This window comes from Lissotriton helveticus, chromosome 4_1 (assembly GCF_964261635.1).
Source record: "Lissotriton helveticus chromosome 4_1, aLisHel1.1, whole genome shotgun sequence".
Lineage (NCBI taxonomy): Eukaryota > Metazoa > Chordata > Amphibia > Caudata > Salamandridae > Lissotriton > Lissotriton helveticus.
Genome location: NC_136063.1, coordinates 1717667663 through 1717693350, shown reverse-complemented (window position 1 = coordinate 1717693350; position 25688 = coordinate 1717667663). Strand labels below are relative to the sequence as shown.

At 41.8% G+C, this 25688-nt stretch overlaps 1 protein-coding gene and 1 pseudogene across 1 annotated transcript in view; one reads left to right on the top strand and one right to left on the bottom strand.

Annotated features, from left to right (window-relative positions):
• Window positions 1-25688, top strand: part of MORC4 (MORC family CW-type zinc finger 4) — an 844810-nt gene that overhangs the window by 325850 nt on the left and 493272 nt on the right. Inside the window, exon 10 of the mRNA XM_078686304.1 lies at window positions 25479-25571. Within this exon, the coding sequence (XP_078542430.1) occupies window positions 25479-25571 (93 nt within the window). The remainder of the gene's footprint in view (window positions 1-25478; window positions 25572-25688) is intronic.
• On the bottom strand, window positions 24352-24796 carry LOC144827663 (centrin-2-like; annotated as a pseudogene).

Genomic DNA, 25688 nt, shown 5'->3' with positions numbered 1-25688 from the left:
TCGCTTCCTTGCATACAATGTTGCTGTTTTTACGAGCATGTTCTTAAAAAATAAAGCTTTACGTTTTTAAGCCTTTTTGATCGTCGAGCCAAACACGGTGTTGTGCAAATTATGATTAAATAACTGGTAACAACTTTAAACTATGCATGTTTGAATTAAAATATTGCAAACTTTCGTTGTACACACTTTTCCTAGATAAACAGACATAATAACATGCTGTTGAACTTGAAAGGCACTCTGGCCCTTCACGAAAGTGCATTATAGCTTATGTATGGCACAGTATATCCGCCACCCTCAACCTGTGCCCCAGCCCAGGCCCCGAGTAATTGCATACATGCCAACATTTCAGAAGAGCAAAGTGGGAGATTTGAAAAAAAATCCAAAAAAAATCGGGAGAATGGGGCCTTTAATCGGGTTACCGTCATGTATAGGCTTTGAAAGTGTGCTGCTGATTAGAAGCATGGAGCGCAATGACAGGCAGATAGAGGGTGGGTGCAAGTGTTGAACACTGGCCTGGCAGGTTACTGGCAGTGTATACCCCCGCCCCCCCCTCCCTCTCCCCAACCCCCGTCCTAACAGCTTCCCGGGCACACACACAGCCGTCCCCGAGTACTTCATAGGTCTTTAAAAGCCCATTCGCTTGTTAATGAGGCATTGTTGGTTTTTCAGTCCTTCTAGAGCCCCTGTCTGCTACTATTGACTATTGCTGGATGTTACACAATACCTACCAAGCCCTGTCAGCTGAAACCCCTGAGGAATCGGGTTTTTGCTTTCAGGAATCGGGAGGCGGGAGACTAGCCTTCAAATCGGTAGTCTCACGCCTGAATCGGGAGGGTTGGCATGTCTGTAATTGTTGCTGTCTCCTGACAACAATAAAACTCCTCACGAACACCTGCTCTGAGTCCGGGACTAGTGGCTGAGCAGGTGGTGTTTAGGGCACGCACACCTCTCGCATACATGCATTGCAGTACCGCCGTGACCACTTCTGCACTGAGAACTGTACATCAGCTGAGAGTGGGGAGGCATTTTTCAATTCTAGCCTAGGGCGGCAAAACACCTAGAAACGGCCCTGTCCCCAATGTACTGCACTCTCACCCCCAAAAGGCGCTCGCACCGCCGCAGAGGCCAACAGACGTCACGGCTGCCCAGGGACCACACAGCTACCATGGCTGCCTCCGCTCGGCCAATGAGCGTCAGGCCGCCCCCGAAATGACCGCAGCGCTCTCAGCTTGGTGCGGCAAGATTGGGCTCCCCTGCCCTGCCCAGCAAAAGCCTTTCACAGCGCGCTATGGCGTTTGGGTAGTGAACGAACAGTTGTCCTCACCGCAGGCCCTCAGTTTCGCTCTCATAGTCCGCGCCAGGCCGTGCTCCAATCTCCAAAACACCCCGAGCGCATTGAGACGTTTCTCCAGCTCTCATTCTAGTGTTTGGCCGACATCTTGTGTTGCGGGGTTCAGAGTGCGCAGCAGACTTTTTCAACCTCAGTTGGCTCCTGTTCAGCGAGATTTGCCATGCGCAAGCAGCTACTTGTTCTCCGGTTTCGATATTGATGTTTGTTAGGGGGTTTGATCGCTTTTTATCACTGTTACACGTTTATTCCGTTATGATGCTGTATATGAAGATCACTTATAGTTTACAGTTGCATTACGTGATCATTTAAGCTAGTAAATTGGTAAAACTTAAAATTTCTCCGGCGCACTATGGAGATAATTGCATTCCTCTGTCGAGGAATTGTATGCACTACTTACTTTTTTATTCTTGGCTTACCGTTCCCCTTTCAGAGCATTTCGGCCTCTTGCCATTCCTGTTGTAAACTTGGAGCGGGTGGCGATGGGCAGGTTTATTAACCAGAAGGAACTGTTTGACAATGCTACTTTATTTTTATTTTTATTTTACAACTTTGTCTTTTTTTGCTTATCTTTATTATTTGTCAGTACTATGAAGAAAATTATTTTTTCATGCGAGTAAGCATTGTATACCAAGTTGGCCATAATCACATACCACTCCGAGCACAATCTTACACCATAGGACATATGCTTTGGAATATAATATCTTTCTACTGTACTACCTGTTCATGTTATTCTACCTCAATATATATATACAGGATGACATTAATTTTACACATTTTAACATTCTGAACAAACTCAATAGATCCAGCAAAGGACCCACACAATGTTATATCCCCACTCATGATGAACCTAACACAGAATATTGAGACACTATCTCTAAATCTAAACAGGATCAACCATCTGATTTAAAAAAAGGAAAAGCATTGACTACTTAACCAAGGTTGAGTCCACACACATCTTATCACTCAGGAATAAGCAGTTTTTTGACATAGCTTGATGCTTTGCGGTGAGGGAAAAAAGGGTGCTCTAACTTTGATCTCTAAGAAGTCAAATATAGACATGGTGTGAAATCTCCATGATAAACAAGGGAGATGGATAAGTTTGAAAACTCTCCAAAAACAATAATGAGTCCTCTGAGATCAATGTCTATGCGCCTACAGCGGATGACCCATCCTTCCGGGATGAGCTTTCTGCCTAACAAAAAAGGATCGCAAACTCAGCCATAATTACCCTTGCAGTGGACGTTGATTTACCAATGGCCCAATTAGACAGAAAATCACAATTTACATTGTGCCCTAATAAAAACCATACATCTCTTGAGAACCTATGTTCTCAAAACAACTTTATAGATGCTTGGAGATTGCAAAATCCAGATGAAAAGGATTATACCTTGTATGCATTCCCCCATAATTTGTATTCCCACATTGACTACCCACGAATGTCAGGAAACTCAATTGAAAAGGTTGACCAAACAACAATTGAACCAAGAGTGATATCAGTTCATTCCTGTATAACAATGTCTATGACTGCCCCCTCTCCAGACTCAAAACAGAATGGAGGTTCAATAAATAAATACTCAAACACCAAAATAATGTTCAAATATTTGAAGAATCAATAGAGAACTTTTTCAAAGACAACAAAGAAAATTAATTCTCCGATATGACTAGATGGGAAGCCTTGAAAGTGACAGTAAGAGGCATAATTATTAAAATGAGGTCTAATGTGAGCAAAGAAGCTAACAGTAAGCTCTTAGATTTGGAGAAACACATTATAGAACTAGAAAAACACCATAACTCTTCTTGAGATAATCTCATATTAAAGAGATTGTCAAGATAAAGTAAGAATACAATAAAACTATAAGCACAAAAACAGGTATCTATGCCAATAAACAAAAAGCATCAGACTATGTGAAGCTGATATAGCAGGCAAAACCGTAGCTTCATATCTAAAACATAGATTGCAAAGATGCTCCATAAATACCTTTAAAGACAAGAATGCCCTTGTTCACATTTCCCTCTAAAAGTTGCAGAGGTTTTCAAAGATTTTTATCAAAACCTTTATAGAAACAATACATCCCTGGATATCAAGAAATGTGAAATATATTTAGATAAGGTCAAATTGCCCAAACTCAGAGTAGAGGAATTGAAATGTATTGATGGCCTAATGAGAAAAGAAGGAATAGCCTGCGCTATCAAAAAACTCAAATCAGGAAGAGTCCCTGGCCCGGGCGGGTACAATGCATGATTTTTTAAAATCCTTTTCACAACTATTATTCGACCTTTATTAAAAATCTATACCCACTTTACCAGTTCTGAACTGTGATCCTCAAGAATGGCAAAAACACCTTGCTTCCAAAAAACTACAGACCAATTTCATGAATTAATTTGGATTGCAAAATATATGCCATGATGCTATCCTCCAGGCTCCAAAAATACATATCTAAATTCATTGACCTTTCACAGGTTAGATTCCTGAAGATCAGATTATCCAGTGACAACACACTTATACTTCGTCATGCCCAAGAAAAAGCAAAACTTTCAAAAACCTCCACAGTAGCAATCACGTTTGATGCAGAAAAAGAGTTTGACAAAGTTGATTGCCATTATTTAAACTTCGCCCATGAGAAGTTTAATCCAGATGAGTCCCCAATATGTATGGTTATGTCTCTATTCCACAACTTATCTCCTTGAAAAAAAGAACCAGACAAGGTGCCACCTATATTTCTACTAGCATTAGTGCACTTTTTATGTCATCTGAGGGAAAATAGGCGAGTATTAGGGGTATCATTTGGCGAAAACACTATAAAAAATAGCTGCATTAGCAGATGATATTTTAACTAACACCAAGGATGCCCACACCTCCATTGCTGTCTTAAGAACATTGATTAAAGAATTTGCAGATTTATCACAATATACACCCAATAAGGACAAATCTAAGGTTAAACTTCTCAATAATATTGGAAATAAAGATATTCTAGGTGATTCTTGCTCGCCAACCAGGTTGCATTAAATAGGGATCTCATTTTCCACTGGCCTCATAACTACTTTAAAATATAACGAAGACTCTATACTTGAGAAGATTAATAACCTGCTAGATGGCTGGTCACCCACATTTCTTTGATGGTAGGGTAGGGCAAAGTCCCTAAAAATGATGATTACTCCTTTAGGTATTATCTATTGGTATGCTCCCAATGTCCCTCTCAGATGACTTCCAAACAAAAATGGACAATACTTTTACTAAACTTTTATGGCAAGGTAAGAAACATACCATTTTACTCAAAATACTTAGGCTCTCTAAGGATAATGGGTGGTATAGGTCTCCCAAATTTTAGGAACTACCAAGCAGCGTATTTATTCAAGCAAGGTACTAACTGGTTCCTTGAGGAGGTGGACTATTTACCAGTTTAGTTAAACCTAGAAAATCAATTCTAAACCACAAAACCATTAGTGCCTTCCTGACAATGCACAATTTCCACCTCTCACATTCCAAATATGTTATGAATAACACTAAAAAGCCTATTTTAAGATTGGACTACCACTCTAAAATAAAAGTCCACAAATCTAACTTGTCATCTATATGGCGGCTCAACCCCAAGAATAAAATCAATGGTCATTCTGTGCTGTGCCCCGACTGGTGAAGGAAAGGAATATATTTGGTCATACACATCTTTGATGGTGTTTGACTTGGCTTTTTCAGCTGGTCACCCCAGATGTTTTGCTTTTTAGCCTCCTGTTTTTGCCCCTATTGTTGTGGGCTTTAGAACTCTGGGCACTTTACCACTGCTAGTCAGTGCTAAAGTGCAAATGCTCTCTTTGTAAATTGTATTATAGATTTGCGCTTCCATGATTGGCATCTTTGATTTACTGGTAAGTCCCTGATAAAGTGCACAGAGTGCCAGGGTTTGGAAATCAAATGCTATTAGTGGTCTCACAGCACTAATTGTGCCACCCACAAAAGTAGCGCTGTAAAGGTAACTCAGACCTTCCACTGCAGTGTCTGCACACAGTTGTGACTGCCATGTCGACTTGGCAAGTGCACCCACTTAAAAATTTTTGCAGCATAACTATGTTGCAAACCCATTCGCACAGCATCAGAAAATCGCGCTACAACTTTTTCAACTGTAAATTCATTTTATTTTGAAATGTTCATGGGTAATCCAGCTTGACTGTCAAGCTGGATTACCCATGAACATTTCAAAATAAAATGATTTTACAGTTGAAAAAGTTGTAGCGCGATTTTCTGATGCTGTGCGAATGGGTTTGCAACATAGTTATGCTGCAATTTTTTTTGAGTTGATCATAACCCGTGCAACGAGGCGAGGCACAGTCCCAAACTGCACGCAAAACAAGGAATAAAATGATAAATGTGGAAAAAAAATGTTAAACAGGTGTGCATCAGCGACCTTCATATGCTTTCTTGCTTAGCCATCCTATGTTCTTCTGCTGGTTTGTGTATTGACTGTCTGGCTTTGAAATGACAGGGGCTGGGGATGTGCATTCTCTCAGACAGCCACTGGGGGGAGATTGATGTATGTCCTGCCTTTCCTGAATGAGTCAGGGCTGGGCTGAGTAGACCAGGGCTGCATTCAGAGTAGTCGGAGCTGTTTTCACTGACACCTGAATAGGCCTGGTCTGCATTCAGAGTGGTGGGCAGAGATTTCCCTTGCACCTGAATAGGCCCCGTCTGCCTTGGACAATGTTGTCTCCACCTCCTGCCGGGAATCTGGACCAAAGAGGACATAACTTGTTTTGGCAGAGCACAGAGCCTCACTACACCATGAGAACAAAGGGATTTGCTGTATAAATATTGGGACCCAGTCTACAGTATTTTAGATTACTGCTGAACTAAGGAACCTGCCAGGAAAGAAGAGCTGGAAAAGCTATAAGGAGGAACTGCCACTTTGCTGTGTGCTCTGCTGTATTGGGCTGCTGCTTGCTGCTTCTGTCTTGGGCATCATCCTGCTGTTTGAGTTTTCTCCAAGGGCTTGAAGTAGAGCTTGCCTCCTGTTGGAAGTGTCGGGGAGATAAAAGACTTCAGAGAACTCGCTGGAATCAAGGAACCTGCCAAGAAGAAGGGCTGCCAGGAGGGATACTGCACCTTTGCTGTCTTGTTTCTTTATTGTGTTGGCCTGCGGTTGCGGCTTCTGCCTTGGGCAGTGAAAGGACTGAACTGAACTTTCTTTACTTGTGCTGAGTATCTCCAAGGGCTTCAAGTAGAGCTTGCCTCCTTTTCTGAAGTCTCAAGGACTGCAAAGATTTCACCAACCTCTGGGTCCAGTTGTTTCAGTTGCCACATAGAATGGAAAAGCAACTGACTTGACACTGACTCCCTTGCAGGCTCTGTGTCCTGAAGTCACCTGCAAAGGGCACCGCTGCATCACGCATCGCAGCCCTGGTCTCACCAACGATGACAACCGACGCCGCCACCATGGAGCTGCTGCTTGCACCGTGACCTGTGGGCACCGCACTCCGCACCACCTCACTTCACTTCGCCACCCTGGTCTCACCAATGCTATCGCTGCCTGCTGACTTTGACAACCCTAACCACATTGTGGCTGGGGCACCGCTCGTAAGTTTCATGATACACCACCTCGTCCCACACCTCAGTCTTGACAGACCATTGTCATCTTCCCCCAACTGGCTCTGTTGTCTGCACAGTAATCTGTCAGCACTGCATCGAGCAACCCCTTCACTCCACACCCCAGCCCTGGTCTCCCCGACGCCACTGGACGACCGTCTTGGAGCCTCTGCCTGCACTGCACCTTGAGGGCACCGCATGCTACACCCCTTCACTTCACATTACAACCTCAACGGTTGCCATGACTGGCTCACACCAATGTGTCTGCCGCAATGCAAAAGGTACTGTTTGCGAGTCTGCTGACAACCCCGACCGACTTGGTCAAACTGAACTGTTGGATTCTGCTGTTTTCAGTATCGCAGTAGCCCTGGACAGAGCTAGCTACTCAGAAGAACTGTGTTTTTGAGATATTTCTGCAATTGTAAATGATATCCTGCAAAGTATATATATTTCTATCTACTGTATGTTGGATTCTTATTGTTTTGGCCTTGTTTTGTATATATAAAAATATTGGATCTTTTTCTAAACTTGTGTGGTGTCCTTTTACTTTTGGGTATGTGCAAATGCTTTACACACTGCCTTTGAGATAAGCCTAACTGCTCTTGCCAAGCTACCAAGGGGGTTAGCAGGGGTTATTTTAGGATTGCATACCCCTTACCCTGACTACGAAGAAGGGTACCTACTTGGACAAAGGTGCAAACCATTGCCAACTAGAGACCCCCATGTCTAACAGACGGCAACCTCCCACTCCCGTGCTTCTACTAACAGTCACGTTTCATGCTGAGTAACCTTGACTTTTATTCATTTCAGAGACCAAGGGGCATATGTAGCTAGGCGTTTGCGATTCGCAAACGCCGAAATTCGGCGAATTTCGGCGTTTGCGAATCGCAAACGGCATTTTGATATGTAGGTGCCACTTAGCAAAATAAGGAATCGCAAAAAATTGCGATTCCTTATTTTGCTCAAGTATTTAAGGAATCGCAATTTTGCGATTCCTTAAATGCTATGTAGGGGTGCTTTTAAAATTGCGATTTTGGCTTAAGGAATCGCAAAATACCACCTACTTCAAGTAGATGGTATTTTGCGATTTCCTGTCAAAATGCATTTAAAAAAAAATCAAAGTGCCATGTGGCACACAGACATGCCCTTAGGGCATGTCTGTGCGCCACATGTACTTACAGGCACATTCCAGGGGTGCAACAGGTGTCCTTTGGACACCCTGGCACCCTTGGAATTGCGATTCTCTAATTGCGATTTTCTCATAGAAAATTGCAATTTGAGAATGTATCCCCATTCATTCCTATGGGACTCCTCTTGGTCAATAGGAATGGGACACTCATTCCTTAATTGCGATTCAAAATTTGCTAATCGCAATTAAGGAATGTTACAGATTCGCAAAAAAATTGCGAATTATTACCTACATTCCATTTTGCAATTCTTAAATAGCGATTCCGTAAAAATCTCTATTTGAGAATCGCAAAATGGAAATTACCTACATATGCCCCCAAGAGTCCAGATATCAAAACATCCTATACAAAAGGATAGTCTATTTCTCCCTATACTAATCAGTAACTTGTGCAAAAGGAGAAATTTAATATCCAAAGTCTATAAACCACTCCTGCCTAACCCTGCAGAGCTCACACTCAAAACAAGCAAAGAAGGGAAGCAGAACCTTCTAAAAGCAGTATAAATTCACTGGGAACTTATCTACAGATCCACTCTTACAGAGAAGATATCACTGACGCTATCCCAAACCAAACACATGATCAATCACAAATATTACTGGACCCTCGAAAAACTTCACAAACCTAATCTCATACAAAATCCCAAGTGCTGGAACTGTGGTGTACAAATAGAATGATGTGTCTCATATGTTCTTTCATTGACCTATCCCCCAGAATTATTGGGATTACAGATTTTTAAATGTATCAAAAACAGTTTGTGTATTAATCCCACTCACGAATTCTTGTACATATCACTTGGTCAATAAAAAGTGAAGCAGTTGAATCTCTTTTAGACCTTATGCCGACAATTGCCTGCAAACTGAATCTCAATAATTGGAAGAACACCAACATAGTTTCATTCCATATGTGGTGCGAATGGCTCACATTTCTTAGAGGGGTGGATAACACTTTGTTACAACTCTCTGCTTGGTGACTACCACACAGACCTGAACCACCAAAGGCCCATTTACCTCTCACTAGAACCTGCTTCATGCGCCCATAGACGCCTACAACTCTGGTATTCTTTTAGTCATGATTTCTAACAACTAAATCCAAATTAAATCTATGTAAACTCTTGTATTCACATGGTCACTGTGTTGACTTAAATGTATTAATTCAAATGTTGACTGCTTTTTTCACTGTGCATATAAGACAACATTAATACGGTATGTTGAACAAAAGCAAATCATTTAACATTCCTATACTCACTCGCTTACAGTATCAACTTAATGAACTGTTTCAAATGCTGGCTGTATGTCCTCCATGAGGATATGATATTACTAAAGTGTAATTTTATGCACAGTGCTGACCCCTCCACTCTTACATTCCAAATCTACCTCGCTTGTGCCTAATGCGACCAATTCTACCAATGTAATATGATTAGTAATGGCAAAATACTCTGTTGCTTACTTATTTGCATTCCTGCAATGTCCTTATGTTTGTGTTGTGTATGAAAAGTCAATAAAGATTATTTAAATAAATGAATCCCTGACCTGTTCTTGGATGTTTGCCTTGTACGTCTTCAGGGGATGGCCCACCCAGTGCATGCATGATGACTTCATCACTTTAGTGATGTCAGCAGTGCATGCCTGCCATTCACTAAGGAGTGTTGTTATTCCAATTGGATTATTTATGTAGTTGAGGGTGGGCTGAATCATAAGCTGGGGCAGATGCAGGCTGGGAAAGTCTGGATGAACTGAATAATAAAAACTGCTAGCACCCTAATTGCTGTGTCACATGGCTGATAGGGACATTGTAGACATTCCTAAATTAGCATGAGCCCGGCTGCCATGATGCAGCTTTTGGGCGCGTTACTACATGGCTTTATTTTTGCAAGAATCTATTTATTCCTTTCATATGAGAACCGTATGCTTTGTTGGTTCTCTGCCTGTTCATGGAGTTTAGTTTGAACACTGTGAGCAAGGTCGATAAACAATGTCCCTTGTTATTCTGTTCTAGTCAGTCCCTACCACCTAGACAATGCTTGCTATATTAGTGGTATGCATTTTTCTGCTGGTTTTGGCTCGTATACTGCAATTTAGAACATGATAGTTAAAATAAACATTTTAACCCACATTCGTGCGTCAGTCAGTTATTATTGTAGACAGGTACAAGAGTGTGAGCGAAAAGGTGTTTCTTGTTACCGCAATTCCTGAGAGATCCTGGAGTGTTGTGTTCTGGAGTGTCTAAACATTTTCTTCTTCGTGAGTGTGTAGGAGAGCGAGTGAGACACTATACCTAGTCGGTCCTGGGCTCGTGGGCACTAAGGTAGTGGGAAGGCTTAGCCCCTATTCACCGAGGTCCCATTTTCCTGTGCATAGTTCTGTGTATGTGCAGAATCCCTGCAACATAAAAGCACCAACGTTTGGTCTGGTACTTATACGCAAGACCCCTGAGTAGCGCTTGTGCTTGCCCACAATACACTCTTGCCAGGAGACATCCATGGTGCGAGGGCTTAACCTCCTATGTTAGAGTGTTGTAGGTTTTTTTCAAGCTTGAATATTAAAAGGTTTCGTTTATTTGTTCTTCACCCAGTGTTGTTCTACCGTTTACCAAGTTTAATTTCCATATCCTGTAATGGCACAACTGATTAATATTGCTGCGCCTAACCGAGCCGCAATAACTGTTCATTTGACTCGACATGAAGTCCTGGTTGCAGGAGCAGATTTTATATTTGTGGTAGAGGCAGACGCAGCTTTCCGCTTCAAAGTTTTTTACTCTTGGGTTATGTTTCTAGCTGTTGATGGGAACAATAACTTCTTTCATGAATATGAACATGCTGAAGTTCCTCTCGTTTATCATCCTTATGGTTTACTTGAAGTTCCGTTGTCGGCTTGGGAGCACACCATATGGTCCATCTCGGCCCCTTGGAGTATTGGCAGGCAGGAATACCTGTGAGGCGGCACCGTGCCTCTTGCATCAGAGTTTCATCGAGTATCGCACAAGTTGCCCGGTTATGATCCTGGAGGCATCGGATTATGAGGAGCACGTGTTCTCCCTCATACTGCTCAACTGGATGGCATCACTCTTGGCTATGAATGACAGGGATGACCTATTGGAATATCTTGCATTCCATGGTACACATAATCTGTTGATTTTACCGGACTCGCCTTAAAAACATTTTAGACTAGATTTTTGAAATTTTTACGATTTGGCCTTTTTTACAGGCAGTTTTTGATTTTGCTTACTGTTGCATTCTGTTTTTCTATATGCTACAGCCTTATCAAGGGGAGGGTGTCACATGGCTGATAGGGACATTGTCGACATTGCTAAGTTAGCATGAGCCCGGCTGCCATGATGCAGCTTTTGCGAGCATTACTGCAGCTGTGCTGCGTGAACCTGGCAGTGGCAGCATTACAGAGATCAACTAGGCCGGAGGCACAGCAGGCCTTGCTGAAATTTAGATGCCTATCTGGCCTGTACTCAGAAGATTGGACCACAAACTTGACTAACAGAAAAGTGACCTGCCTCCTGTGATCAGCCCTCAAAACATCAACACTCCCTCACTGAGCACATAAGGTAACCAACGTGTGGCACTTGGCACAGTTGCACGGGATTAAATATTCATTTATTCAGAGCGCATCTTGACTTTTTGTTTTACAGTTCTAAATAGGAAGAACTTGGCCAGAGGGAATTAGAGCACATTAAAAGAGACACATACTACGGATACATTATTTTTAAGCACAGAATAATTTGTCCAGAATCGCAGGCTATTCAGCCGAGTATAAGGTTTGAACATGGATACCCAATATCAGGTTCGCAGGTCTGGTCCTCTCTTTTGTAGCAACCATGTTTCGACCCTTGACCAAGCTCACATTTGCAATGTCTGGAAAAAAGAAATGTGGCTTCTGGGCCAGCAGCTATTTGACGCGGGAAGTGAAATTACTCAAACTCCCCAAGCAAGATCTTGCAAAATAAAGTTTGAGCACTGTGAGTCAAGTGAGGCACAGTTAGAACTCCTTCTAAAGAACTATTGGTAGAAAGGTCAATGTTATAGGTACTGTTAGGGAGGTTTTCTTTGGTTTCTGTGCCACCCTAGTTTGTTGGGGATGTAGAAGAGTTTCTGAAAGTTTGACGAGTTTTAGTGGTGTAATTATTAATAGCGCAGCAGGGTCAGTGGCACCTGGACTCAGGATGAAGGGGTAACTGGTAGAGGCACATTTGTCACACTTTCATTGGAAACCTTTTCAGAATTGCAATGCCGCTAATAGGTTCTCCACTTGTTAGCTGCCATTGAGGGGTTGTCACCACACAGTTGTCAGTCTTTGTAGATTTAAGCTGTATTTCTCGAGGAAAGGAGGACTCAATTCAGTGAGTTGTTTACCCCCTCTATATATAAGCTGTATTTCTCGGTGAACGGAGGTCTCAATTCAGTGAGTTGTTTAACCTCTCATCTACTTTGTTTGTCTCTTTAGAGGTATCTGTTTTTGTGCCAAATGACATCTCTCTCATTATAAATGGTATCCTCCAGGGTTCATACAATGTTCAATCGTCCATGCATTTACCCAAAGCTTTCAGCCTTATTACACAGATTTAGTTATGATTTTAAGTAAGAGTAATCTAAATACTTCCTTTTCACTTTGTTAACCTTCTGCTTCACGAAGTGCTTGGCTGGGTCTGGTTGATTAGTGGGCTAATATATCCATTCCAAGAATCGATGTGCAATCTCAGGGTCATAGATTTAAATCGTGATGTTGCCTCTGTCTTTCATCTTGCTAAGGTCGATAAAATGAGTGGCATTGAGTTGGATAGCAACATGTAAAATTAATTTTCAAGGCCCACTTTGGTGAACATGTGCTTTATAAACATGTGTGGTGTATTAAGGACACCAACACTTATTTTAATCTTTTGTTTTTGAATTCCTTTGCAATATTACACTGTCAATAATTTCCATTGTCCCTGCTTGACCCAGTGCTTTTCATACTTGTATCTATTCCCCTGACCTCCTTTCTTTCCTTCAGCACATCTTTTTTCCTTTCCTTTTTCTCTCCATGCAGCCTTCTTTTTTTCCATTTTTGCTTCTTAACATTCTCATTCATTCCCCATCCTTCCTCCCTTGGTGCACTTTCTTTCACCTCCATTCTTTCCTTCACCTTTTCTTTAATTTCTTCCTTTCTTATCCTCAACCCTATCTTGTGCTTCTTTTCCTCCTTTCCCTTTTTCTTTTTATTCCTCCATCACACATTGTACACTTCGTTTCTCCATCGTTTCCTTCATTTCTTCCTTTCACATTCTTTTCTTATTTCCTAATTTTGTCAAAACATAACATGTGTATTTGTAAAGTGCACATTCATCCCTTCGGGGTATCTTGCCTCTGAATAACAGATCTCTATTATTACCCAACTCAATGGTACTCATTTTATCGACCTCAGATGGATGAAAGGCTGAGTGGACCCTCCGGGATTTTAACCTGTGTCCATGAGGTCGAACACATTATCCTGCAGTGGATGCATTAGTCCACTAAGCCACCAGACCCAGCCAGTAGACATTTTTTTCCTCACTCCAGTACTCCCCTTACTGCCTGCATTTATTGCTGCCTTCTGTAATGTATTCCTTTCTTTATCCCTTCCTTTCTTTTAAACAGCACAGTACAAGCACATTCTATTGAGTTTGCAAAACTGCCTCAAGTCTTCAAATGACGTTTTCTAAAGCTGGATTTTGAGATGTACACACATTCTCAAATTTGAGAGTAATTTGAGTTGTTGTCCTAGGCTGTCCATATGTTATGTTATATCCATACATGTAGTGCACTAATCACCTAAGGGGGAATCCTGGTGCTTGGGCTGGTGTGTAGGACCCCAAGGTGCAAATACAAAGAGCCAGGTTTTCAGCTTCTTTTGGAACTCAAGAAGTGGGACGGTGGCTTTGATGTGTTGAAGGACGTCTTGGGTGCGATGTAGGAGAATGAGCAACCTTCAGTAGTACTTTTGGAGATGTGGGGAATGTGTGTGAATGAGAGTGAGGCACAGCATAGGTGTTTGGTGGGTTACTAAAAGTGTATGCGGCTGTTCAGGTATTCTGGTCCTGTGTTGTGTAGAGCTTTGTATCTGTGCATGAGAAGTTTGTATCGGCTGCATTTGGGAATGGGGAGTCAGTGAAGCTTTTTGAGGAGCATTGTGATGTGGGTGCAGCGCGGGAGGTCGAGTATTAGTCCATAGGGTGAGAGGTGTTCAAGTCCAGGATCTCAGGATAGGAGAAGCTTTGATTCAGTGTCTCTGAATTTTCTTCTTATAACCATTGTTTATCCTGTCCAAGGATTTTACTTCCAGCTTTGTTAAAAGTACACTATTTCAGTTCATGCGACGATGACTGTTTAGAAAAAGCTATGATGGTAGTCTTTGCTGTGCTGGTAATTAGAAGTCACAAGTTCAAGCTGACCACTATAATATAGGGATTAGGTTGGTCATGCTAAAAATGTTACCTTCTCAAAGTCTGGTGGGAAGAGTCCAGTTCATGATGGGGGAGGCCTGTAGGATCATGGATACCGTAAAGGATGGTCATTGCTCTAGCTCAAGAGTTCTGTCAGGTTCACTGATCATTGTAGAGGGAGCTTCATGTTGGCGGTCACAGCAGGTTGTCGATGCTGTAGCATGAAGTGCAGATCTCACATTACTTGTTGTCACTGAAGTGCGAATAGTCAGGTCCATCGGTGCTTCATGTTTGCAGTCAATGCCAATGGCAAGATCGTGAGCAAACGGCCCCAAAACGTCAGAAGGAAGCTCATCTGATGCATGCCAATGGCCCCGGACCTGGAGACCTTGTGATCAGGAAGTCACTCCAGCAGAGACCAGCAGGGCTCAGGCATGTCCAGCTACAGGACACAAGAATATCCAGTTATAGGTCCAGGGCAGCAGATCAGCTGGGCAGTTGCAGGGAGGACTGTAGAGCTTGTTATGTCCCTGCAGTTCTACACAGGAGGTCAGTCAGTTGCCCCTTGGAGTCACTTCAGGGAACCTGCGATTAAGATAGCAGGTGCAGTCTTCCTTCTCAGCAAGCAGGGCAAGCCTCAGGCAGAAGGTCATCCTTCTTCTGTAGTATCCATAGGTCCAGAAGTATATTGGAAAGTTGGGTTTGAGGTTCCAACCTATATACTTGGTGCCCCTTTTGAAGTGGGAGAAGCTTTTAGAGTTTACCCCCACTTAGGTGTATGGAATTTCCTTCCTCCCTGCCCTGGCGTCAGATTGCTGGGGTCACAGTAGACTAGTGTGAATTCCTTTGTGAGTGTGCTGAAACAGCCACCATTGTAGTGTGATAGGTGAAAGCTCCACCTACCATCCTACTAGAGATGGTTCATCCTGCCAGCACTACTCCCATTTTATGATACTGTCTGGAACCTAGGAAACAGGCTGCAGGCACCAAATGATTAGGACAAGAAAATACCAACTTTCTAACAGTGCCATTATCAAAACTGATTTAAAATCCGACTTTACCATTAAAGGGGGGTTTAAATTATAATTTTAAAGAGACCAAACTCGATATTACTACCTACCCACAATCAAACGTTATGGCTTATTAAATGTAATAAGGTAATAACTCCAATTTTCTTCTATGTGAGCAGTAAGCCTTGCAGTAGTGAAACATTCATTTAAGAGTTTTTCACTACCAGGACATAGATAACTTAAAAGTACATGTCCACCTTTTTAAATACACTGCACCCTGCCATATCGGCTGTTCAGGGCCTACCCTAGCAGTGACCTATATCCAAAAAAGGAAGGATTAGGCCTGGCAAAAGGCATATTTAGCCAGGTCAAAATTGTAATCTAAAACTGCATGCACAGGCTGCAATTGCAGGCACACTAGCAGCATTTAATTTACAGCCCCTGGGTACATGTAGTACCACATTTCTAGGGACTTACAATTAAATTGAATATGCCAATTGGGTTTAAGCCTATTGTACCAAGTTTAATGGAGAGAGCACAAGTACTTTACCACTGGTTAGCATTGGTAAAGTGAACAGAGTCCCAAAAGCCTACAAAACCAGGTTTAGAAAACAGGAAGGTGAAGGCAAAAGGTTTGGTGATGACCCTGCAGAGAGGGCCAAGTCCAGCAGCTGTATTGTCCACTGCATCAGCTTCTATGCCCTACAGCAAGCATATTCCACTTAGGCTCATCAGATTTTGAGGAATGCCACATAACATGCATTAAAAGGAATGCAACTGGAGCTCTGTTACTAAGTGTTTTTCTTGAGAAGCAGGATTTCATAATGTACTGTGAGTCACCTGATGGTGGCTCTTTTTGCGGTCCTTGTCTCGTCTTCCAACCAATGGTCCTCTCTTTTTTTGTTAGTTGTGTGCCAACAGGCTTGCAGGAAATGTAATCCTGTAGTGAAAAGCTATGACTAATTGCCTTGCAGCATGAAGTAAAACTAGCTGTGTCTTAAGTGCAGTGCTGCTCTGTTTTTTCCCCATGTGTGATGTGTTCTTTTTAATGGATCCTTCAACTACCAAAAAGGAATATCATGATAGCCCATGCTACAGTACAACAAAGGGCACAATAGGCAGTCCATCCACTGTTTTATGCTACACAGTCAGGTTGGTTCTCTTTCAGGTGTCCTTTTGAGGCTACTGCTGACTGAAGCAACATATACTTTAATGTTTTTAAGTTCTATTGACCCACCATTCAAGAGATTCAACCCCATCCAATATGTGTAGTCATGGCTTGCAAAGGACGCTACACTACTATATTGATTTGATTTCAAGTTTATTGTTTGATTACTTAAAATCATTACAAAATATTAAAAATTTATGACTCAGGTATACATATATGAATTTAAAAAGGAATGGAAGAGGAACTTTGATTAATACAACAGCAGTGCAATTGTCTAGCAATAAAATTGAATATAATTTAAAAATTGTCCGAATGTGCGTTTATCTTTTACAAATCAGCTCATTAAATAGCATACCAGTCACAGAGTGGATTTAAAAACGTTTAAGTAGGGGAAATAAGTCAATATGACAGCTGGTTTTGGGGAGCTGAGCACGGTGTCCTGGTAGGCCTTGAGGAGGAGGGCCGGTGGGCGCATGAGTTTTTATTACAGGGTGATGTCTGGGGCGACCGGCAAAAGAAATGCTGCCTTTTCTTTTCCCAACGTTTTTACAGCTCTGGCAACAAATTTGGTAAACCGGATGTTCAGGATTATATTTTCTTGACTCATAGCTGCAATTATTGCCTGACGACATGTACGAACACCTAATTTAATCCACTCTGCTCTCAGTAAGGTCCTTCTGTCTTGTAGCAGAGCTGGGCATGCGGAGGATATGTGCTCCAGGCTTTTGGAGTGGTAGCCGCATTCTCTGCATTCGATTTTCTGATTGGGGCGCTGCAGTTGTGGTAAATGCTTTAAAAAAGGCCATTCACCTAGCCTTAGGGCCATAAATTTGACTTTCCAAAAGATTGAATAGGTAGTTGATAGGTAGGCTGACTCAACTCCTGGTTTGTAGTCTGAGACAACGGCCCAAGCGTGCTTCCTTCTGGATAATTTTGCTCTGTCCGAATGGAAGGACCAGAGCCGAACGCTTCGCTTAATTACGCTCTTCAGTGCCTGTTGTGAGGGGTTTGTCCCCCAATATTCTGAAATTCCATGGAGCTGTAGGGATTGATCCAAGTGGAGCCGCTGTTTTTGGCTTGATGTACTGGTCGATATTTTGTTCCAGAGTTTGATCTCAAGACTGTTTTCCGGGGAATTACGCAGTGTATTACAAAACTTAATGAAAGCACCAGCCTCAACACCACTGTGGTCTAGCAGACCAAGCTCTAATCTGACTTGTGCCGGAGATGAAGACCTCGGCAGACGCCATGCTCGCTTGAAGATTCTGATGATTGATTTATTAAGTACGATGTTTGTCGAGCCCATCATAATCTCATGGCCATATGATAGAGAATTTGTGATCTTGGCCTTCATCACCTTGAGCAAGGGGATTAGGCATGGTCCTAGTAGATTTTTTGAAAGTTTTGCCGACGTGACCTCCAGGGACAGTGCCTTAGCGTTGATGGCATCTTTTTGTTTAATAAAGGAAGCTCTTGAATCGAGAACAATTCCTAATTATTTGTAGTGTGGCACCGTATCAATGATTTTGTTGTTAAAAAAACACCTTCTTTTCTGCTGTTTCTGTTTGCTAAAATGAATTATTTTTGTTTTTGACAGGTTCAATGCCAGGGCGTTTTCAGATGTATAAGATAGAAGTTCGTCAAGGAGCCTCTGTAAACCAACCTTTGTGTGGCTCAATAATACGAGGTCGTCAGCATATAACAAGTTACTGATGCGGGTCCCATCCAGTTGAGGCGGATGCGAGTTGACCTTGTCAAGTATGGAGAATAGGTCGGAAATAAACAGGTTAAAGAGAAGGGGCGCCAAGACTCACCCTTGTTTGACGCCGCTTCCTGTTTGAATCTTTTTTGAAACGTGGGACCCGTCGCCTAGCTTTATCCTTATCCAGGTCTGTGTGTAGAGTTGGATGATGGCTTGTAAGAGGGCTGGGGGTATACCCCAGCGGGCCAATTTTTGCCACAGATGACCGCGTGGCACTCGATCGAAGGCCGCCTTGAAGTCAACGAAGCAGCAGTATAGTTGCATGCGACGGACGTCGGCCTTCTCCGTCAATACGGCTATTGCGAGTAGGTTGCTGGTTGTGCCTGACTTGGGTTGAAAGCCGGTCTGGTTATATTTCACAGCACTCACCTAAATACGCTGCATCTCTCTTTGGCATTTTAAAGCCTCTTAACTGTGAATACCAACCTGCGATTATATGTGGATATAACTATTAATTATTGCAAGAAATAATAGTGCACAAAAGAAACAATAATTGAATATTTCAAGATACAATTATAATGACAGGAAAGTGATAATTGCATGGAAAATAAAAGTGAGTGTGTCATACCAGTATGAGGGGAAATAAGAGTAATAAACACTCATAAACCCATCATGCACCAGTACAAGCAAGAGAACTTAGTGTGCAGGTACATTGAAAGCTTTGCACTAACAGGAGAATAGTCTCAGGGCATTGATGAGTACTATTGGAACGTACAATGTTGTTGTTCGTTGCTCTTGCACTTGAATTTGCACAGTGGAGACAGATAGAGTCAGTGCAAGATATCAGAGTAGCCTATCTGATTGTTTTATTGTGATCTCTGTAAGCCGAAGCCTCTATGCATGGACCTATCAAAATTTTGAAGATCATTGTTTAGTTGGGGAAACTCCAAAATACTCATTACACACAAAGTCTGCTCCCATCAAACTTGGTTAGGTTTCACACTGTTAGAACTTTCATTATATAGTGATGCACCACAGTTTTAGAAATGGTAGGGGTAGAGATGGAAGCAGCTTCAGTTAAAGTGTTGGATACCTTTTTGCCACCACTTATCTCCTGTTGGGCAACACCAAAGAAGGGAAGTCCAGGAGTATAGAACAGTTATCCAGACATCTTTTATGTCCTAATCCTTTTAAGAAGAGACAGCTCGTCTTCTGCAGATACCCAAAGGAAAATTAACAGTATAGCCATTCCGCAAAACTTTTTCTCCATTTGCTTAAGAAACACTTCTCTCTCAAATGTACAGATATTTGATAAATTGCTGTGAATAACAGCATCAATAAAAAAAAGTCACAGCACTTTCAATAGTTGCTTATTAAAAGTTTTTTAATACTTTTACCACACATTTCCAATTAAAGTAATTGGTTTATAGAGAGAGGCACTGATAAACAGTGCCAATACATTTCTTACATTGTTCTGCAACTGCTTTTCTTATGATTTACACCCATTCAGCCCAACTGTACCAAGGAAAAACATAACATTCAGACTTAAACAAAAGACATGGTAATGGTGTTGCACCTCACAATCAATTATGACTATCTGCTATTCCAAGCTGATGGAGCAAGTTCTTCAAACACAACAACAGAACCAGCAGCACTCCTCTTGCACAGTCTCTTCTATAAGATGGATGAGTGACTTCTAGCAAAATAGGCATGCATGCTGGTTGCCCTCAGAGCTGACATACTCCATGCATCCATAGAAATTAGTGACACTGGACCTGTGGCTCAGGTATGTGGAGCACAGCTCAACACCACACACCATGCTTCTTTGTACACTTACACAAACCTTCTGTTTTTGTGAGTTTGGACCGTTGTACACTACAAGCAGCCAAAAAATCCTCGGAGAAACTTTGTTTCAAACAAAAGTATTATACATTCTAGAGAAAAACATTATTGGGATGTTAGATACAGCAGCACAAGAGGACTTTCTGCATACAAAATGTGTAGTATGTATAGTCTATTCCCATTGTAGGATTACTGATGAGGTGCATCATTTACAAACATAGACTTTTGTTTATGATTTTTTCCTATCCATACAGGTAATTCATGAATAGTATCTTTACATTTATAGACTCTCCACACATTTGGCAGAGACTTCTCACATAAAAAGATAAGACAGCCCTTTCTTTACCAAGCCTACCTTCCTTCCTTTTTTTACCAACATACTCGGGATTCTAACAGGGTTTTTAGATTCCCTCAGAGGGAACTAAGAAAAATCCAAACTATTACAAAAGTTTGTTTTTTGTGTGGGGGAAAAAATGGGAAAAGTGCTGTCCAAGAAAGCGTGTGTTTTTTCTAAACAAAAACAAGAAAGTTGTGACAAAAACATTTTTTAGCCTCAGCTTTATATTTTTGTGGTTTCAGCCTGCATTCAGTCTGTTACAGGAACAAGTGTGAAACCCATCAAGGATCCTAGAAAGCTATATATTTTTTGAAAAGCAGACTGAAGTCTGAGTTTGGCAAGGGGTCATTTGTGTAGATCCAACAAGCTTGTTTCAAAATCACGATTCGATTCGAAAAGTCTTTATTTCGATACATAATCATAAAAGAGATTTACATTTAAAACAATAATAACATAGCATTCCATTGTCGTTATAGTAGAAAAATAACCTTATATATGATAAGTCCACGTTTACTCCATCATTAAATACAATAAATTAATATAAAACACGATAAAAAGTGACAAAAATCCAAGGCCATAATACTGTAGGGACCAGAATGTGATTGAGACCAGTTTAAAAAATATTTTCTTTTAAAATACCAAGTATATCCAATAACAGTTATATCTTACTCAGCCTATAGGCACGGGTCATCCACATTCCATGTAAAAATTTGGCAACCATAGTTACAGTTGATTCATTGCTATCCGTTTTAATATCCTTAATGCTTCATTGCCAGTATTGGTCCACCTCATCAAACAGCTTCAACCATGTGCGCCTCAATTTTATATAAGCTGGACAAACGAGTAGGATGTGAGCTATCGTTTCTGTCTTAGTCGGGCAAAATGGGCATTCCATACAAGTACCTGGACGCCATTTACCAGTAAATGAATTAATAGGGAGGGTACCCACCCTAAATTGGTGGTACCATTTCCTGTCACTAGGTACCGTAATAACATCCCAATACCCTTCATAGACAGAATCGTGTTTGGTCTCCAAGAAATCTCTTGACAAAGAGGGCCTGGTTAATGGCATAAAACGTGGCCTTTACCTGCCTTAACCATAAGATTTTACCCGCACTATCGTCATCCCTGATCTCAAGTAGAGCTTGAGCGTACTGGGCGAGCTCGGGGGTAACCCAGAGCCTCCTCCAGTAGGCCACAGGTCTATAGCATGCCACATCCTCTAGGAACTGTTTCAAAAGACAATGGAAAGATGGAAAATACCAAATAAATGTAGACCGAAATTGAAATCTATATTCTCTGTCCAGTCCGGCTGGACAGAGAATATAGATTTCAATTTCGGTCTATATTTATTTGTTTTTTTCCATCTTTGTTAATGTTTGGGACCATTGTCTTTTGAAACAGTATATATACCCCCAAGGTCCCAGACCGATTGCTACTTTGGGTTCCCTTGCTCCTTATTACAACATCCTCTAGGAACTGGCATCCCAGATCGTAATAGAGGGGTAAAAATGGAGTAGATTGAGGGAGACCTATTAAACCCCTCATGAATTTGTGTTGGGACGTCGTCAGTGCCGCTAGATTACTAAAGCCCCATAATTCGGCACCATACAGGACCAAAGCTGTAATTAGTTATACATTTTTAACACTGGGGCAATCGGCTTCCTATGGGAAAGGCGCTGTTCTTTTAACAGGGCACCAGATAATTGTGCGTGTTTATGTACCAACTGATCCATATGCGAATTCCAATTTAATTTACATCCTAGGGTGATACCAAAGTACGTAAAAACTTGGATCTGCTCAAGTATGGCTTCGTTCATGGTTGGTTACCCTCCCTTTTACAATCTTTTGTTTACGTAGCACCATGAACTTAGTCTTGTACAGGTTAATTATAAGGGCGTAATCCTAGCAGAACACCTCAAATCTCGCAATCGCCGTCTGCAGGACTCGTTGTGTTTTGCAAATCAACAAGGTATCGTCTGCAAACATTAGCAGAGGGATCTTCCTACCATCAAGGGTGGGAGCATCAGTGGGGTGATCTCAAAAGTACTAGGTCACCCTAATATTGCACAGGGAAAATAGTGTTGGTGCCAGCACACACCCCTGTCGGAGCCCTCTGGCGATCGGAAATCTGTCTGTCATTTCCCCTTGCTGACCTCAGCGAACTTGAGCAAGATTCGTATTATTGGAGTTTGATTAGAAAGGTCAGCAGGTCCAAAGGCATGCCCTGTTCCGCAAGGACACTCTACAGCTTGGCACGCGGAACTAAGTCAAATGCAGACTTGAGATCTACAAATGCGGCATATATTCTACCACCTTCAAGGATCAACACGCGCCAGTAAATTAAAACAAATCTAAAAACCTGGTCTATTGTGCTTGTTTGTGAGCGGAACCCAGCCTGTAAAGGTGAGAGAATATCGAACTCATCGATCCAACCCTGAATTCTGCTCCGCACGAATCTAGCAGTCACCTCTGGATACAGTCAATTAGGAGTGACATTGGGTGACATTGGGGCCATCCCAAGCATCTACTGCTTGGGGTGTGCTGCAACTTGCGAGGGATTCGTAGGAGCACTGGTTTTGTGAATATATGTGTAGTGCAGTGTGCGGGGAGTGGTGTTTTGTGCTAGTTAAAAGTACCTTAACTGGTAAGCTAAAACATTATTCCTGCTCCTAGTTGGTAGGATAAAAAGGGGTAGATAAAAGGAAAAACAACTTTTATGTGGTTATAATCCCTGATATTAATTAAATAATTGCGGGTTTCTAACGTGCTAGAATCGACTCCCGAAGGAGTACCTCTGCACTATAGACCGCTGGGGAACCCGTCCTGGCTTTCCCTGTGAGATGGTCCCTACTGGGTATCTCCAAGGTGAAACCAGGCATCCCCGGCGTATGTGGGGGGCCGTTGTGGAGATGAGGTAAGCTAATACCCAGAGTTCCCGAGTGTGATTCCTAGTTAGAGTAGGCACCGAGGCGAGAATTATCGAGTCCGCTGACCCTGGTCCAAGACCTTGCCGTGTCGGGAATTGAACCCTGGTCCCAGGCAGTCCTCTTCTCCCAGGTCTGCTGCCTCTAACCAGTGAGCCACACCACTCCACTTCCATATTCAGTCGACATGTTTCAAGGTGTCCCCTACACCTCTTCTTCAGGAAAACTTGGGGGTCAGCCCCATGTGTACCACTCCTGTGCAAAAACCTAAATTAAGGTGAAAAGGGAATATAGAAAGCACACCTATTGTATACGCATTTTACTTATACTTATGGTTAACGCTGTACCCGCAGTATTTATTTAGTAGCAGTAATATGCCCCATGGTCCGCCTGGGTGGAGGGGCCTGTAGAACCTTTGCTCGGCTGCCCTCCGCCACTATGACCTGTAAGCCCCAGGCTCGACCGCATCAAACTTACAATTTCTCCCTGGCTAGGTTCCTATGATCCATCATTTATGGATTTTTGTATTGTGCTATATACCCTGACATTGCAGATTGTGATGATAATGTATTGCGTGGATATATCCTGACGTAAGTAAGGGAACAAGGAAGGAGATGAGGAAGTAATGTTTGGTTGCTTTACTGGTAATAAATTGTTTATTCTAATCCTTCCTTTCCCCACATTCCCCATTCCTATTTGAGGGAGAGAATAAAGCATAGTTAATTGTATTACAATATATTTTACATATACAACTAAATTGGAGACAACATGGATGAGCAAGGGCTAGTAATCAAAGGAAAGGACCAAAATAAGTGACAATATTAAGGTAGGTGTTTCTGTAAAAAAACTAGTATTGGCTAGTCGTTTTCATGATTTGCAAAAACTATTGTTTATTGCTGTCTCTATTTACATGACGATCGGCTTCATCAATCATTTCCTGGGATTCTTCTGTCAGATTTTCTCCAAGCTGTTTAGTAACCCGCTTTAGATTTTTGAAGGAAATCTTTCTAGTCCTGTCATCATCAAACAATCGAAAAGTTCTCACTCATTTTAAGAGACATCATCGCAAGGAAATCCTCAAAGTCAATTGTGCCTGATCACTCCTTGTCAATGTCTGCTATCATTTTCTTCAGTTCCTCCTTTTTAGGCTCAATGCTAAAAGCATCAGTACCAAACAAATAGGAAGCTTCCCAGATCTCTTGCTTCTGCTCTTCAGTTAGTTCATGTTTTGCTCAAGTTTTTTTGCGCTGAGTTTCACCTACACCTCCAGCTTTTCAAAAGCAAGTAGACATGACTGGATCCAGTCACTCGGTACGGACGTTTAAAATACTCATGTTTAGACTCAGTTGCTCTTGAGTGCTGGAATTTATTATTCCAGATTGGAACTTTAAGAACATTGGTGTTTGGATGCTCCTCAACGTTCTGGTTTTAGGCTTACTTAAAAAAAAAAAACAGGAAGTGACGAGGTAGCAGTGTATTTTGTGTGAGATGGTGGATTTTCAGATGGGTAAATTAACAAGAAAAGAGTTTTAGGTTTGAGTGCTCGGAGTTGGCAGTGGTACCTTAATCTTAAGTAAGTAAGCAATAGGTCGTAGAACGAAGAATTAAAATAATGAACATCACTGGTAAGTAACACACAAAAACTAGAAGTTCAGTCAGTGCTGATCGGGGTCAGAATTGCCTCCATATGCATAATACATTAGAAAATGTGAATTCAGTATAACAGGTTAGCCCTTAGAAAATTATGGATGCAGTCTAATGACTTGATTGGCTCCTTCTTGGTATAGCCAATATGTCCCTTGTTCTAAAAGAGAAAATGTTCTCATGGATTCAAATGTGATTAAAACAATGCAATTCGAATTTCACTGTTCCTGATATACATATGGTTCAAACAAGGATGCTACATAATTTGTTTCAGCAAGGTGAAAGCCTTTATAGCTCAAATGTGTGTAATTGATTTTTCTTTTCCTTTAGGCTGACAATTGCTGCAGTTGGACAGAAACTTAACACTTATTGCAAGGAGCAGTCATTGTACAAGAACTCCCAAGAGACTGGTGCAGATACATTGTAAGAAATACACTTTTTGTTTCAATTAAACTTTGGTGCCACATGCATTGTATATCTTAGATACCATATGTCCTATTTTATTATACTGTGCTAACTTGGAGGGAAGCGAGGGGGTGC